At 42.3% G+C, this 16,321-nt stretch overlaps 1 protein-coding gene across 1 annotated transcript in view; it reads right to left on the reverse strand.

Moving 5' to 3' along the window:
• The window catches only part of LOC111151669 (titin), a 270,197-nt gene that overhangs the window by 173,139 nt on the left and 80,737 nt on the right, over nt 1-16,321 (reverse strand). Inside the window, 27 exon segments of the mRNA XM_022509842.1 lie at nt 739-1,017; nt 1,108-1,386; nt 1,500-1,778; nt 1,889-2,176; nt 2,844-3,122; nt 3,414-3,695; nt 4,128-4,406; nt 4,641-4,922; nt 6,253-6,540; nt 6,682-6,969; nt 7,110-7,388; nt 7,492-7,770; nt 7,885-8,163; nt 8,355-8,642; nt 8,749-9,027; nt 9,178-9,459; nt 9,573-9,851; nt 10,111-10,392; nt 10,902-11,189; nt 11,316-11,603; nt 11,717-11,995; nt 12,107-12,385; nt 12,479-12,757; nt 12,920-13,207; nt 13,328-13,606; nt 14,777-15,055; nt 15,177-15,455. Of these exon segments, the coding sequence (XP_022365550.1) occupies nt 739-1,017; nt 1,108-1,386; nt 1,500-1,778; nt 1,889-2,176; nt 2,844-3,122; nt 3,414-3,695; nt 4,128-4,406; nt 4,641-4,922; nt 6,253-6,540; nt 6,682-6,969; nt 7,110-7,388; nt 7,492-7,770; nt 7,885-8,163; nt 8,355-8,642; nt 8,749-9,027; nt 9,178-9,459; nt 9,573-9,851; nt 10,111-10,392; nt 10,902-11,189; nt 11,316-11,603; nt 11,717-11,995; nt 12,107-12,385; nt 12,479-12,757; nt 12,920-13,207; nt 13,328-13,606; nt 14,777-15,055; nt 15,177-15,455 (7,608 nt within the window).

A 16,321-nucleotide genomic window follows, 5' to 3' on the forward strand; every position in this document is an offset into this window, starting at 1 on the left:
ACCCTTCTCACAGTGATTGCTATATAGATAATAGGATGTCTATAAAAATATCAGGAGGTATTGGGGCACCTGGGTGACTCAGTGTGACTAAGCATCTGCCTTCAGCTCAAGTCTGTGATCCCTGGTTTCTGGAATCGAGGCCCACATCAGGCTTCCTGCTCACCAGGAAGCCTGCTTCTCCCTCTCCCACTCCCCCTGCTTGTGTTCCCTCTCTGTCAAATAAATAAATAAAATCTTAAAAAAAAATCAGGATGTACTAACAGCTCTTGAATTAATGTGGACACAAAGAAAAACATATAAACTTCTGGGGTAAAATTTTCCCTCTGCTGTCACCCTAATGCACACTAGGGACAAAATTATGTAAGCTCAAAGAGCAACGGAGGAGCTTGGGGTAGGTCTCCAGGCACGTAGCAGATTCTTCCACTTTTTTTAAAAAAGATCGCCCTATGGCGATTTTAATGGGACACTTATGAAATGAAATTTTACAGACATGGTTATCATTTTTCTGAAAGATTTAATGATAGAGACAAGTGACTGCATGATCCTTTCAACTGAAGATGTAGTCCTCTTATCTCTCCCAGTCTCAGAAAAGGATGAGCCACTAACTGTAGATGGAATTTCTAAAGCAGAACATTTTGCCTTGGGCAAGCTTCTCCTAAAAACGAGGGCTTTGCCAGATATTTTAAATCTGGTTCAAAAGAAACACAAATTCATTCATGCTTAAAACATTCCAATCACCTTGAACCGTGAGGAATGTTGATGAAGAAACCTCTCCCACGCTGTTTTCAGCTCTGCAGATATACTCTCCACTGTCATTACTATCAACCTGGTTGAAAACCAGTGTAGCGACATTGTTCCTAAAATGCATTTTGCAGGTGGTAGTCGGTCTTAATTTTGTATCGCCTTTGTACCAAGACACTCCAATTTCAGGGGTCCCAGCAATCTGACATTGTAAAGAGGCAGAATCTCCACCGGTCACCTTAACAGGCTCCAACTGCTTGACAAAATATGGTGGTTCTGCAGGCAAGAGAGAGAGAATTCGTCATGAAGAGACATGTCAGAATGAGTCTTTACACAGGGCGCAATGAAGGCAGGGTCGCAACAAACCTAGTATCAGTATTTGTGCCGAACAGGAATCTCTTCCAGAAGCATTTTCAATGTAGCAGTTGTACTGTCCGGCATCCTCTATGGTGCTACTTGGAATTTCCAGGATTGCAGATTTTTCAGTTGTGGTGATATTACACCTCTGAGAAGGCATTATATTTATGCCGTTTTTCTTCCACGTGACTGAAATGGGAGGCGTTCCAGTGTACGTGCCCTCTAGAATCAAGGGTTTCCCTTTCTCTATGCTGTAGTCATTGAGTCTCTTCACAAATTTGGCTGCAGCTGTCATAAGCAAATGGGAAATACGAAATCAAACACACATACATTCGGACGGAAACACAGTTGTTCCTTCACGTACGTCGGGTGTAAAAATGCGGACTAGCCGTCAAACAAACCTTTTACGTGGAGATGCGTCGTGCAAGAAATTCTGCCAGCCTCATTACTGACTATGCAGGTATATTCTCCACTTTGTGTTGTCTCTACGTCAAACAACTCCAGCTCCGCCACGGAATCCTCCAGAGATATGTTACACCTGTCCCCCGGGATGAGTTCGCTGCTACCCTTGAACCAGCTGATGCTGAAAGGAGGTGTTCCTTTTACAATGCTTGTGAAAGTGACATTGGCTCCAGTTAACACGTCCATGGCCTCGGGTTTCTGAACAAAGGATGGTGGCTCTAAATAAAAAATCACATACCAAGAGCAATTTAATATTTTTGAATTTTGATGATAATCATGCTTAATATGTTATGAAATGCAGTTTCATTTTCCTGTTGTTTGAACTGACCTCTCACGGTCAAAGGAGCACGGCATTCATCAGAACCGGCCACGTTAGTAGCTACACATGTGTAGTCACCGGCATCTGATTCTTCTAGCATGTTCACAGTTAAAGCACAAGTGTTGTCTGTCAGGGTGGTCTGGTATTTCCTTCCACTGCTGATCTCATTTCCTTCATGGAACCAGGAGACAGAGATGGGCGGTGACCCATAGACTTTGCACTCCATGACAACTGAGGAGCCAGACAGACCCTTCGTCTCTTTCAATTTTCTCGTGAATGAAGGAGGAACAACTCGGTCTGAATGGGATAAAAATCAAACAAACAAGGGACATCAGTTATAAAACAATTTGAGAAGAGAATTACTGTCTTTTTGATGGAATACCCCTATATCCACTGGGCTTTCTTACAAGGGTATCAAAGAATTCCCTCTGGGTTCACACAGCTGAAAGCCTTGAGAATCAATGGGCAAGATGTGCTAGCTGACAGGAGAGGGCTTTTGGTCTCTCATCACTGTAAATCATTATACGATAAATTATCCCAGTATAAGTGAGGGTTAAAGACCACCTGATCCGGGGCACCTGGGTGGCTCAGTGGGTTAAAGCCTCTGCCTTCGGCTCCGGTCATGATCCCGGGGTCCTGGGATTGAGCCCCGCATCGGGCTCTCTGCTAAGCAGGGAGCCTGCTTCCTCCTCTCTCTCTCTCTCTGCCTGCCTCTCTGCCTACTTGTGATCTCTCTCTGTCAAATAAATAAATAAAATCTTTAAAAAAAAAAAAAAAGACCACCTGATCCTTGGCCAGGGGTTCAGTTTTACTCCTACCACTCTGAATTGTGGAAATTTCCCCCTGAGAAAGGGATCTAACTTACTCATGTCCCGCTGTAGAAGACAGAGCATCCCACACACACATATATGTAAATCAGGAACTATGTTATGATAACAATGAGATAAAAGCCCCACCGACCAACCTGAAACTTGAATTGAGGCTGTACAGCTATCTTTGCCAATGGGATTTTGCACCTCGAAACTGTATACGCCACTGTCACTAGGTGCCACATTGATAATCTTAAGGCCAGACACTTTGTTGAAGAAGCTTATTTTGTATTTGCTGTCACTTGTCAGTTCTTTCCCATCCTTAAACCATCTGGTACTGAGTTCGGGTGTGCCTGTGACTGTGCACTCCAAGGTACAGGTATCCCCTGTGGTGACCCTTACGGACTCTGGCTTTTCCACGATCGCTGCAGGTTCTGGAATGAGATATAAATTACCTTCAACATTTACATTCAAACTGAAAAGCTAGAGAAAACATAGATACTAGAAGGGGGTGGGGGGATGGGTGAGCCTGGTGGTGGGTATTAAGGAGGGCACATATTGCATGGAGCACTGGGTGTGGTGCATAAACAATGAATCTTGGAACACTGAAAAGAGAAAAGAAAAGAAAAGGAAAGAAAAAAGAAAAAAGAGAAGAAAAGACAAGGCAGACACTAGTAAGTGTGTGCTTCTTGTTCATGGTAACGTTCCATTCCACTCGTACTAACCGAGAACAGATAGCGTGGCAAAGCATTCTTGCATTCCGGCATCGTTTTTGATCTGACAGGTGTACTTCCCAGAATTGGCTGTTTCTGCTCTTGCAAACTGTAGGGTTGCTATGTTTTCTGAATAAGAAACCCATATGTTGTCACTTTCTCTAACAATCTCCCCTTTATCTTTGAACCACACCACTGATATTGGCTCAGCGCCTTCAACAGTAGCCTGCAGCTGAACTTCTTCCCCAATGATGGTAGAAACATCACTGAGCTTCTTCACAAATCTTGGTGGTGCTGACAAAAAAGAGACAAATCGTTTAAAATGTGTGGGGCTAGTAGACCTCCCTCAAGTCACGCCATGCTAGGAATTCCACTAGTGACAATACATTGTTTCCATTTCTTAAATAAGAGGTTATTTTTGGTGAATGGGAGCAGGGACATGTTAGAGTTTATATTAAGCCAAAAGAGTTGAATGTCTTGTCCCTTCCAAGCTTTGTGAGTTCAATGTAACCCACTGGAAAAACCATCTCAAATGATCTTTGGTAGGATTCGGATGTGAGATGCACACTAAACATCAAAGGATTTGGAAGAGCAAAAAGGGAAAGTAGAAGACACAGGGGGTGATAAAGGACTGGGCAATCACTAGGAAGCAAAGAGAGCATTAAAATTAGAGGGAAGGAAATTAGAAGGGAAATGGCAGACAGAAAAGACTGAGGCTGTTCTAACCTTTCAGAGTGATAGAACTGACACAAGTGTCACTCCCCACGTCATTGGTGGCTTTGCACTGGTACTCCCCCATGTCGGCGGCATCCACATTTAGGATGTGAATACTCGTCAGGTAATTCTCAGACATGATCTTGTACTTCTTGCCACTTCGAAGTTCTCTCTTATCTTTATGCCAAGAAACTTGAAATGGGGGAGTACCCTGAAGCTCACATTCAAGATGGACATCAGCTCCTTTGAGCGTCTCAACAGGATAAGGCTTTTTGCGGAACATGGGCGGTTCTACAATCAGAAGGTAATTGAATTAGAAAAGACAGGAAAATCAGGATGCATTCTGTAAGTTTTCAAGTAAGAATCAGCTTTCCATTCCAACACAGAGATAGAAAACATCACTTTCAATTTTTGATCCTATCCTTCAAAAATTTGAAGACGTTGCTGGAGAGTCAAACAGGGACCTTTGAGGACAACTTGAGAGGCGTCGACTGTGAAAAACAGGAAGGAAGAGTAAGAACTGACCTTTAACTTTTAAGGAGGTGCTGCTGCTTGCACTGCCTGCTGCATTTCGGGCCTCACACGTGTAGTCCCCGCTGTCCTCAACACGGAGGTTGTGCATTTCCAACACCGCCACCGAGTCGAGGAATGACATTCTGAATTTACTGCTCTCTTGAATTTCAGTCTCATCTTTGTACCATAGAACTTTGATCTCCGGAGACCCTCCTATTTTACATTCATATCTTGTGTAGTCATCCTGTTTCACAATTCTTGAAGGTTCTAGCTTCTTAATGAACCTGGGTGGTTCTATGGGATCAAGAAGGAAAATAACAACATAAGGGATGGAAAAGGCACATATAATTCCAGATGACGTGAGAAAAGGAATCCTTCTGTCGGAGAGGTCTTAAACTCCGGAAAACATATTTATGTGATGTAGTTCAAGGAAGAATAGTTCATAATGAGTCCTTAAGAATGGTTAAGTTGAATCTAAGTAGAAATTTCTTAAAATAAAGTGTGTGTATTTCTGTAAGCACCCGCATCAAATGTTATTGCAAACAGAAGGAGGAAAATACACTAATCTCTATGGCGTGCTTCTCCTCCCAGCAAAAGAATCATAACTTTAAAGCAAGATCAGAGGCCAGGGGCTCTATCTGTTGTTGGAAGCACTCTGAAGTTCACAAGGAATAAGTCTTGTCTTACTGTCTTGACTAGTCTCCTGAATGTAAACCAGGGGAGATGGATCTACTCTGGCTGCAAAGATACCGGATGTGTACCATGAGGAATCAGAATAACAAAACTGGGTGAGATATCTTAAAATTTATGCTCATTTCTCTTATAGACCTTACATAGCTATTTCTTCAACCCTTATAATTTCCCTTTGCAGTTAGGGAGAGCAAGGCTTTCTTCATGACTGAAGCAAAAAATTCAAGCTCAGAGAAATAAAAAAGATCAAGAGTATGTCATAGAGTAAATGGGCTGCTAAATAAAATTCCATTTTAATTTCAAGATGCCTATAAACCACCACCACAAATACCCTCAAAAATTCTCTAGTGGGTTAGATCAGTAGCTCACTGAGTTAAGGACTTAATTTCTGACAATGGCAACCATTAACTTGGTACAGAAAGATACAGCTGCCTTCCAGCAGGTTGGATATCAATGTTGTCCCAGCCTTCTGGCTTCCTATACTATTTCAGTGGGGGCTAGTGGAGGAAGAGAGGTGAGCACAAGCTGACTCTTCCTGAGGGGCTTGTTTGGGATCTGCTGTCCTCTAGAGTGACAAAATCCATTAATTTACAAACTAGTGTGCAAAATAAGGCATTTGAGATCACTTCCTTTTTTGTCTTAAGCTGATTTCTTTCAAACTTAGATTTTCTTGCAATTCCATGAAAAAATTTTGTTTGCTATTTCCCTAGTCTCTACATTTAGTCTTTGAAAATGGACGTTCAGTCCATGTTTCATCAGTTTTGTATTTTTTAAATAAAAAATGTTAAAGCTTGGCCCCATTTGGAAGGTCCTAGATCGATTTGATCTAATTACTAGACCAATGTCCTAAACAACTTTCAAGCACACTCTTCCTCCTTTATTTCAAGATACTGAAAACATAAAAGAGATGTTGCTATTTGACCGGAACATGTACCTTGTACACCCAGGTGAGCAGAACAAGAGTCTTTTCCAGCAACGTTGCTTGCGTAGCAGGTGTACTGCCCGGCATCACCTTTGCTTACTTTGAGAACTGTCAGAGTGGCAGTATTTTCAACCAAAGTCATCTTGTAGTTGCCTCCGGGGCGAATCTCTCGGTTATCTTTGGCCCAAGTGATTTTGATGGGTGCAGTTCCAGTTACATGACATTTAAAAGAACCACTTTCTCCAAGAGCAAGATCTACCGACACAGGCTTTAGATCAAAGAAAGGAGGCACTTCATGCTCTGAAAAGGATGAAGATCAACATGGTGACTTCAGTTTTCATGCTCCCAGCCATGAAGCAGAAACTAAGTGGCACCAGTCTTATGGTGGCTCACATCAGTGAAGCTTTCATAATGAAGAGGGTAATGTGATGAGATACTCACCTGAGAGAATGAGCTTGGCACTGGACGAAGCAGTTCCAAGAGGATTAGAAGCTGAACAATTGTACTGACCAACGTGGCTCTGGTCAGTTTGCAAAATCTGAAGGGTTGCTACGTTATGAACAAAAGATGTCTGCAAATTAGAATCATCTTTCAAAAGCACCCCATCCTTGTACCAAGACACCTGAAGAGGTTCTGAGCCATTGATGCGACATTCAAATGCAACTGGGAAACCAAGAGTCTCATGAACATCCTTCAGTTTTCTTGCAAAGGAAGGTGGAAGTTTGCGCTCTGTAAAGAAGTTACAGATAATCCTTATTTACAAGAGAGACAAGATCCACGACATACTTCAAGTCATTATGATTTTGATGTTTTTAAGAAAATGGTGCCATCAGCACATGGCATGACTTGTTGAATGAAACCATCATCACCTTTGATAACAAGCACGGCGGAGGAAGCGACGGCCCCCACGCTGTTTTCTGCCTTGCATGAATACTCTCCCACGTCACTGTGGTCCACTTTGTTGATTATTAAAGAGGCAATGTTATTTTTAAATTGCATTTTATATGCAGGAGCTGATCGTAGCTTTGTGTGTTCTTTATACCAAGAAATTCTAATTTCTGGGGTTCCATCCACTTTACATTGTAAAGTCGTGGGTTCTCCGATGGCTGCTTCTACGTGTTGCAGAGGTTCAGTGAAATAGGGCGGTTCTAGGGTACGAAGGATAATAACCAATCAATCACGTGAACTTGAAGAGGAGGTTTTAAAAGAAGGAAAAGACAGCAACAAAAAGAGGTAACTTGTTAAACACACCTAAGACAGACACCAGAGCTTCACAGATGTCTTGCCCGGCCTCGTTCTCTATCAGACAACTGTACTGCGCGTAGTCCTCTATAGTGCTCTCTGTAATTTCCAGGATCGTCGATTTCTCTGTCATGGTAATGCTGCAATTGTGAGACTGTGAGAGAGGGAACTCATTCTTCATCCAGCTCACCGAGATGGGAGGTGTGCCAGTAAAGGTGGCCTCCAGAACAACGGGGCTGCCTGTCTCCACACTGAAGTCAGCCAACCTTTTCACGAAGGTGGCTGGTTCTGTATGGAGGAAACATGAGGGTGAAATATGCATCTTCAAATGAAATATGCATCTTCAAATGAAGACTTGGAAAGGAATTTTAAGAGACACATGAGGGGGAGAACAGAGCAAACCTTTCACAAACAGATGCGCGGTACAGGAGGCACTGCCTGCGTCATTGGTCACGAGGCAAGAGTAGTCTCCGCTCTGTGAGGGCTCCACCTCCAACAGCTCCAGTTCTGTCACAAAATCTTCCAGAGAGATGGTGCATGACTCCCCTGACACCAGTTCCCTGCTGCCCTTAAACCACTTCACCTTGAACGGAGGGGTGCCTCTAATGACGCTGGCAAAGATGAGGCTCGTTCCAGGTAAGACTTCCACAGAGTCGGGTATTTGTTCGAAAGAGGGTGGCTCTGGATAGCCCAGGGGAGGAAGAGATCAAGAGAAAGAAAGAAATCCAGGTGAGATGAGTTTTGCTCCTCTGGGAAAAGGAAGCTAAGCCCGCAAATGAAGACAAGATATAAAGAAATTCCACACGAGGCGGGCGCCATGTCACGTGGCCGAGACGGGAGGGCAGCCACGCCCCTGCCCCTCGCACACTGACCTTGCACAGTCAGCAGGGCCGAGCATTCGTCAGAACCAGCCACGTTGGCAGCCACACACGTGTATATGCCTGTGTCCGAGAGCTCCAGTAAGCTCAGATTCAACGTACAGACATTTTCCAAAAAGCTGGACTGGCATTTAGGGCCGCTAATGAGCTCATTTCCGTCCTGAAACCAGCCAACTGAAATCGGGGCTGAGCCGGAGACTCGGCACTCCAGAACCGCCGAGGCCCCCAAGAGGGCGCTCGTGTCCTTCAGCTTGCGGATGAAGGAAGGAGGCACGACTCGATCTGTGTGGAGAAGGGTAGTTTTCCGTTTACAAGAGAAACTTCCTTTCTCCCCCGCCCACCACCCCAGGGAAAAATGATAGATTCCTAAAGACCTCATACCACTCACCCGACACGTGGACCGAGACAGAGCACGTGCTTTTACCAACACTGTTTTTCACTTCAAAGCTATATAACCCCTTGTCGCTCATTTCTGCACAAGGGATTTTAACTGAAGCCACTCTGTTGATGAACGTAATGTGATGTCTGCTGTCTGCAGATAACTCTCTCCCATCTTTGAACCACTTGATGGAAAGTTCTGGTGTTCCAGCCACTACACACTCTAATGCAAAAGGATTTCCTGTAGTGACAGTCATGGGTTCTGGTTTCTCTACGATCCTGGCTGGTTCTAAAAGAAGAAGTATAATGCATTGAAAATAAAGTCACCTTCCAAACTGAGAGTGTAATCAATATATAATGGGGTAAGAATAATATTTGCAGACGATGATCATGGGCCAATCAATTTGATTTTTCTCTCAGGTTGTACTTTGTTACTAACCTACTACAGTCAAGACCGCTGAACATTCTCTCATCCCGGCATCATTTTTGATCTGGCACACGTATTTTCCAGAATCAGATGCTTTGGAACTCCCAAGTTGGAGGGTGGCGACATTATCGATGAATGAAATCCTGGTGTTTTCACTCTCTCTGATGATATCACCTTTATCTTTCATCCAGACAACAGAAATGGGCTGGAAGCCTTCCACTACCGCCCGTAACTCAACAGCATCCCCAATAAGGGTTGAGGTGTCAATTAGCTTCTTCACAAATCGTGGGGGTTCTAATGAAAGAAAATTGTGGTTAGAGAGAAAAAGAATCGCAGCCACATAAGTTATTAGTTCAGCAAGAAAAGATGAAAGGAAGAGACATATTTTTGTGCCCAGGTATACAAACCTTTGAACTTGACAGTGCAAACACACGTGTCGCTTCCCACCTCATTAGTAGCTTTGCAGTGATATTCTCCTACATCGGAGGCTTCCAGATTAAGGATGTGAAGACTTGTATCAAAATTTTTTGAAGTGATTTTAAATTTCTTGCTGCTCCGAACTTGCTTTCGATCTTTAACCCACACCACTTCAAACGGGGGGGTTCCCGAAATTTCACATTGTAAGATAACATCAGAACCTTTAAGAGCTCCTATTGGAGAAGGCTTCTGGGTGAAAACAGGAGGTGCTACCAGAAAAAAAAGAAGATGAATGATGAGAACATCTGCTTACTAAAAAGGAAAAATAATATTCTAAGAATCCAGAATCATTAAGAATGATTGGTGTGACCGCAGGACGGTATGCTAACACAAGAAATAACAATCCACAAAAACTAGTTTAAGAATTGCAAGCAAATCCCCAGAGTGAACCTTTTTATTTTGGAGCTTATGATATCGCTGAGAAAGAATCCAATCAGAGAAGAAAGGAAGGAGCTTAGTGTGTCTAACCTTTCACAGTCAGGGCTGTGCTGCAGCTGGCCTCACCAACACCATTATGAGCTTCACAGATATAGTCCCCGCTGTCCTCAGCGCTGCCTTCATTGATGGTAAGCAGTGCCACAGAATTAACGAATGACATATTGTACTTCCAACTTTCGTGAAGTTCGCTGTCATTTCGGAACCATACAACTTTGATTTCTGGGGAACCACTTATTTTGCATTCCAGTTGGATGGATTCTCCCTGCTTTGCAACTTTTGAAGCTTCTAGTTTCTTAACAAACTTGGGAGGTTCTAGTAAATCAAAGGAAAAAAACAGCTTGTGTTGGTAGTTGAAGATCCTATAAATATATATTTCAACTGGTTTATTAAGAATATACTTCCTGGTAATTTTATGGTAAATATTATGTTTTCTATTAAATAAGCTTTGAATATAGAATTTAATTGTTAAGTTTATTTTTGTAAGCTAAAACATATAAGTTAATGTATTACAGAAGTATTTGATAAAAATTTAGTAATGATAAATCAGAACTCCATATAACAGAAAAAATATGAGGACAGTAGAAACAATATTTAACAAATTTCAACTAGACAACACTATCTGATTGGATCATACTTAGAATTAACACTACTTTAGAGAACAATATAGAGACAAACAGAATTTTGATTAATGTTTTCAATACTAATATACGAATTCTAACATGACTCAGTTAGTTTATCCCGAACACTTAAAAACTGAAGGCACTTTTAGAAGACACAGATGTGGGAAAGAACAGATATTGGTAGATGCCACGTAATGATACCTTTTACACTGAGTTGAGCTGAGCACGTGTCTTTGCCAACATCATTGGTTGCTTGGCAAGTATATTGACCAGAGTCTCCTTTGCCTACTTTAAGAATCCTCAGATGGGGAGTATTTCCCACACAGGTGATAGTATAATTTCCTCCAGGACGTATCTCTTTGTTATCTTTTGACCAAGTGATTCGCATTGGTTGAGCACCAGTAACGTGACACTCAAAGTCAGCACTTTCCCCAGCAATGACATCTATAGATACAGGCTTGATGTCAAAGAAAGGAGATTTCTTAGGTTCTGGAAAATGAAAAGAGAAGGCAATGTGTGTTTTGTTTTACTTTTCCCATTGGCCATTTCCACTCTGGCAATGAATAAGAAGTCATGTTTTGGTTTGTAAAGGGAAAGGTTAACATGGGAACAAACCTCTTGCTGTCAGTCTAGCACTAGAAGATGCTGTTCCGAGTGGGTTAGAAGCTGAGCAGGAGTACTGTCCAGAGTGACTCAAGTCAGTTTGCAAAATTTTTAAGGTTGCCACATTATCTACAAATGATGTCTGCAGATTCTCGTCATCTCTTAAAAGTACCCCATCTCTATACCAGCACACTTGGATGGGTGCAGAGCCATTTAATCGACAAGTGAGTGTAACCGGCAACCCAACAGTCTGTTCAATGTCTTTCAGTTGTCTTGCAAAGGAAGGTGGGAGTTGGCGCTCTGTAGGAAGACAAGTGACACTTGAGCCATTAGTAGCCTGAATAAAAATTTCTCCATAAAAATAAAAGAATTAAGATGAAAAAATTTCTTAATTTCTAAATTCATGTCATCACCTTGAATTCTGAAGACAGTCTTAGAAGAGCAAGTTCCTATACTATTCTCTGCTTTACATGTGTACTCTCCACTGTCATTAATATTCACTTTATTAAAAACCAGTGTGGCCACATTGTTGGTAAAATAGGTCCTGTATTCAGGAGTTGGTCGTAACTTAGTGTCTCCTTTGTACCAAGATACTGTAATTTCTGGTGTCCCAGCCACCTGGCATTGTAAAGAAACTGAATCTCCAACGGATGCCTCCAGAGGTTCTAGTTCCGTAACAAAATATGGCGGTTCTAAAGAAGAAAGGATCACAGTCAGCAACTGGACTTGAAGAACACCAAACAAAGCATGCTTTGTGCCACATAAATGCCAATCATTGACGAGGGAATAGTAAGACAACACACCTAATGTAGATACCAGAGCTTGACAAACATCCCTCCCTGCCTCATTTTCAATTTCGCAGGAGTACTGTCCTGCATCCCTTTTTGTGCTATTCAGAATTTCTAGGATGCAGGTTTTCTCTGTTGTGACAATGCTGCATCTCTCAGATGGAGTTATGTTAAAACCATCCTTCTTCCAGGTCACTGAAATCGGAAGTGTCCCAGCGTAGGTGCCCTCCAGAATTATGGACTTCCCTGGTTCTACGGAATGATCGCTTAATTTCTTCACAAAGGTAGCTGGTTCTGGTGAGTGAGAAAGCACAGCAATTAAACACAGGAAGAGTGCAGAGATGCCCGTGTAGAGAAAATAGGAAGGGCAAGTGCAATTGAGCAGACCTTTCACAAAGAGACGTGTAGTGCAGGACGTTTGGCCTGCACTGTTAGAAACCACACAAGTGTATTCCCCACTCTGAGAGACGTCAACGTTGAATAATTCCAGTTCTGCCACAGTGTCTTCAAAATAGATGTTGCACTGGTCTCCTCTCACGAGTTCTCTGGCACCTCTGAACCAGCCGACCTTGAAGGGAGGGGTCCCTCGGATAACGCTCGTGAAAGTGACATTTTTGCCTGGTAGTGTTTCCAGAGGTTCAGGTTCCTTCACGAAAGAGGGTGGTTCTGCAGAGACATGGAGGACATGGAATAGAGCCTGTAAGCTTCTCATTTAGTTGCAACTTTGGATCAAAAATGAAGAGCCCTTTTGAATGGGCGTCAAACGGGTGCCTGGATGAGCGCCCAAAGGAGAATCTGTAAGAAACGGTTTGCGTAGGGAACACCGACCTTGCACAGCCAAGGCTGCCCGACATTCATCGGAGCCAGCCGTGTTAGCAGCCACGCATGTGTAATTGCCCATGTCCGAGGAGTCCAGGGAATTCAGCTGCAACATGCAGACGTTATCTGAAAATGTGGTTTGGTACTTTGCTCCGCTGACAATCTTCGTTTTCTCATGAAACCAGGCAACAGAGATGGGTGATGACCCAGCTACTTTGCACTCCAAGATGCAAGAAGTACCCAGCACCCCAATAGTATCTCTCAGTCTCCGCGTGAAAGAGGGAGGGACCATTCGGTCTGTGTGAGGAAAGGCAAGAGATCATCATGATTTGAAAGAGAAGAGCCCTGAGAGACCCAAGCTGGATAAATGCACTTGCATAAAGCCATGGGAGGCGGGAGGGATGGAGCGGAACTGACCTGAAACATCAACCACAGCAGTGCAGCTGCTTTTTCCCACGTTGTTTTGAACCTGGAAGGTGTATGTGCCTGCGTCTTGGCTTTCAACAGAGAGTATCTTTAAGGAAGAGATTTTGTTGTAGAAGCTAAATTTGTGTTTTTGGCTGCTGGTCAACAGCTTTCCGTCCTTGTACCATTCTACGGAGAGTTCAGGAGTGCCAGCCACCTTACACTCCAGAGTGCACGTTTCTCCCACAGTCACTGTCATTGATCCTGCTTTCTCAACAATGACCGCAGGCTCTGCAATAAAGCGTGAGAGCCATCTGTCAAAGTCTGTTACCTTTACCATGCCTCTACTCTCAAATTCCCTGAGACTGTTTCTTCCCATGGTGTGGTTGTATTAGGGCTCTCTCCCTAGAGAGAGATGATTCCACAATTACATGTGATCGTGAAATTCGGGGTTAGTGTTAAGAAATATTTTTCTGCCGCGTCGGGCTCTCTGCTCAGCTGGGAGCCTGCTTCCCCCTCTCTCTCTCTGCCTGCCTCTCTGCCTACTTGTGATCTCTGTCTGTCAAATAAATAAATAAAATCTTTTAAAAAAAAAAAAAAAAAAAAGAAATATTTTTCTGCACTAGTTGACTTCCAAAACAATTCAGTGTATATTAGACAGTATGTACTGATTTGCACTTGACCCTAATGCAAAGGATTCTTGTTATTATGAATTACTTGATATTTTTGCTTTATTTTAAGGTGCTAAAGCTAGTAGCGTTCAAAGCTGTTATCCAAACAGCTGTCAAGTTAAAATGTCCAAAGATGCAAGTGCAGGTCTTTCCTATTTAACTTTGATCTTGGGAGTTCTTGCCATATCTTGGAAACAATTTCCTTGTTGCCTATGCTGGCTTCCAGCAGTTTTCATGCTTAAACAAAAGTGAGTCATGATTATAATGGCGAATCCATCAAGAAAAGCAGTAAGTAAACATTGAAACAAATGGCTAAGTTTTGTTAGGATCATAGAAACAGGAAAGAGTTTGAAAGATCGATTGGGGGGGCAGAAAAGATTGATTAGGTCCTTTCTCCTAAAGCTTTTTTTTCTTTCTTTCATTTCGTTCTTAAAGGTTTTATGTATGTATGTATGTATGTATGTATATATTTATGTATGTATGTATTTGAGAGAGAGAGAGTGAGAGAGAGGTGGAACAGGAGATGGGCAGAGGGAGAGGGAAAAGCAGGTTCCCCACTGAACAGGGAGCATGATGTGGGGCTCAATCCCAGGACCCTGGGATCATGACCTGAGCCGAAGACAGACGCTTAACTGACTGAGCCACCCAGACACCCCTCTCCTAAACCTTTCAAACAGGTAAGGATTAATATCCTTCTAGAAGAAATTCAGAACAGGAGGGTCTACCAGTGACACATCTCGGTGTTTGGCATCACCTTCTATCAGGGACCATTGTACTATATTGTACCAACCTAACACAGTCAGTGTGGCCATGTTCTCCCTCATTCCACCATCATTGTTGATTTGACAGATATACTTCCCAGCATTAGCTGGTTCTGCTTTTGCAAACTGCAGAGTTGCAACATTGTCTACGAATGTAATTCTGATGTTTTCACTTTCTCTGATCACTTCTTTCTCTTTAAGCCACTGTACAGAAATAGGCGGGGCTCCTTCTATGGATGCTTGTAACTCAGCAGGCTCGCCAGCTACAACGGTGAGGCTGTTCAGTTTGGAGACAAATCTTGGTGGTTCTGAACAAGGAAAGATGGGTGGAGATTGTTGAAAACGTTGTCCAGATGATGGAAGACAGAGAGAAAAAAGTAAGTTTTGCACATTCCTGCCATTTCTGCCACGTGCAGGAAATATGCTTACCTTTTAATTTTACGGTACAAATGCAAGTATCACTTCCAACTTCATTCTGTGCCTTGCAGTAGTATTCACCAATGTCTGAAGCTTCAACATTGAGAATGTGAATACTTGCATGGAAATTTTTGGATGCAATCTTGTATTTCTTACTACTTCGGAGCTGCCGCTTATCTTTGTACCAGATCACCTCAAACGGCGGTGTTCCCGAAAGTTCACACTCAAGACTAACTTCAGTATTTTTAAGGGTTTCTACTACCAGAGGGAAGCTGCTAAAAACAGGTGGTTCTGTAAAAACAAGAATTTCTAATGAATTGGGCTATTTCATTTCACACAATGCTTTTATTTCCCTGTTTTTAAGTTGGAAAAAAGAGTCAAGATACTATAATGGGGAAATGATGTCCAGAACTATCACTTTAGTGTGAAGGAATAACTGCGTTGGAGAAGCCATTAGTTTTTACAAAATCACTCTTCTTCCTTGGCAAAGAGCCCAGACAAGAACACTAGGTGTCCTTACTGAGGAATTCAATCTTCTATCTACCTGACCATACGAATTTATCTTGGTTGATAAGGACTGATGCAAAAATTGTAAACAAAAACCAAACCCAAGTACATTTAATGAAGATGATTTGCATGAGGTTTAGAATCCTGACTTCAGAGATGAAATGTTTTGTAAAGGCTTTAAAACCGAGATACGTGGAAGCCGTTATGACACCTGTGACCTACGTCTTCCACGTCAACAAATGTTATTGAAATAATTGCTTCACACCATGACAAACTTGGACTTTGGATAAAAAATACTGAAAAATGGTCGCAGAAAATACTGGTATTAATTGCACCAAGATATAGTGATACAATTAAAAAAATAGGAACCAATTCTTGAGAGAGGAAAAGAATATATAATTTTCCTGTGTTTTTAAAATGTAGGTATATATGTATTTTTAAGTAGGCTCCACACCTAGAGTGGAACCTAATGTGGGGCTTGTACTCAAAACACTGAGATTAAGACCGGAAATCAAGAGTTGGACACTTAACTGACCGAGCTTCCCAGGCATGCCTATAATTGTCCTGTTTTAAATATAAGGTTAAAACCTGGATTGCTTGCATCTTATATACATGTAGTAAATATTCTTTCTTTGTTATTAATGCTAAAG

This window comes from Enhydra lutris, unplaced genomic scaffold (assembly GCF_002288905.1).
Source record: "Enhydra lutris kenyoni isolate GAN:26980312 unplaced genomic scaffold, ASM228890v2 scaffoldscaffold1, whole genome shotgun sequence".
In the NCBI taxonomy this organism is placed as follows: domain Eukaryota; kingdom Metazoa; phylum Chordata; class Mammalia; order Carnivora; family Mustelidae; genus Enhydra; species Enhydra lutris.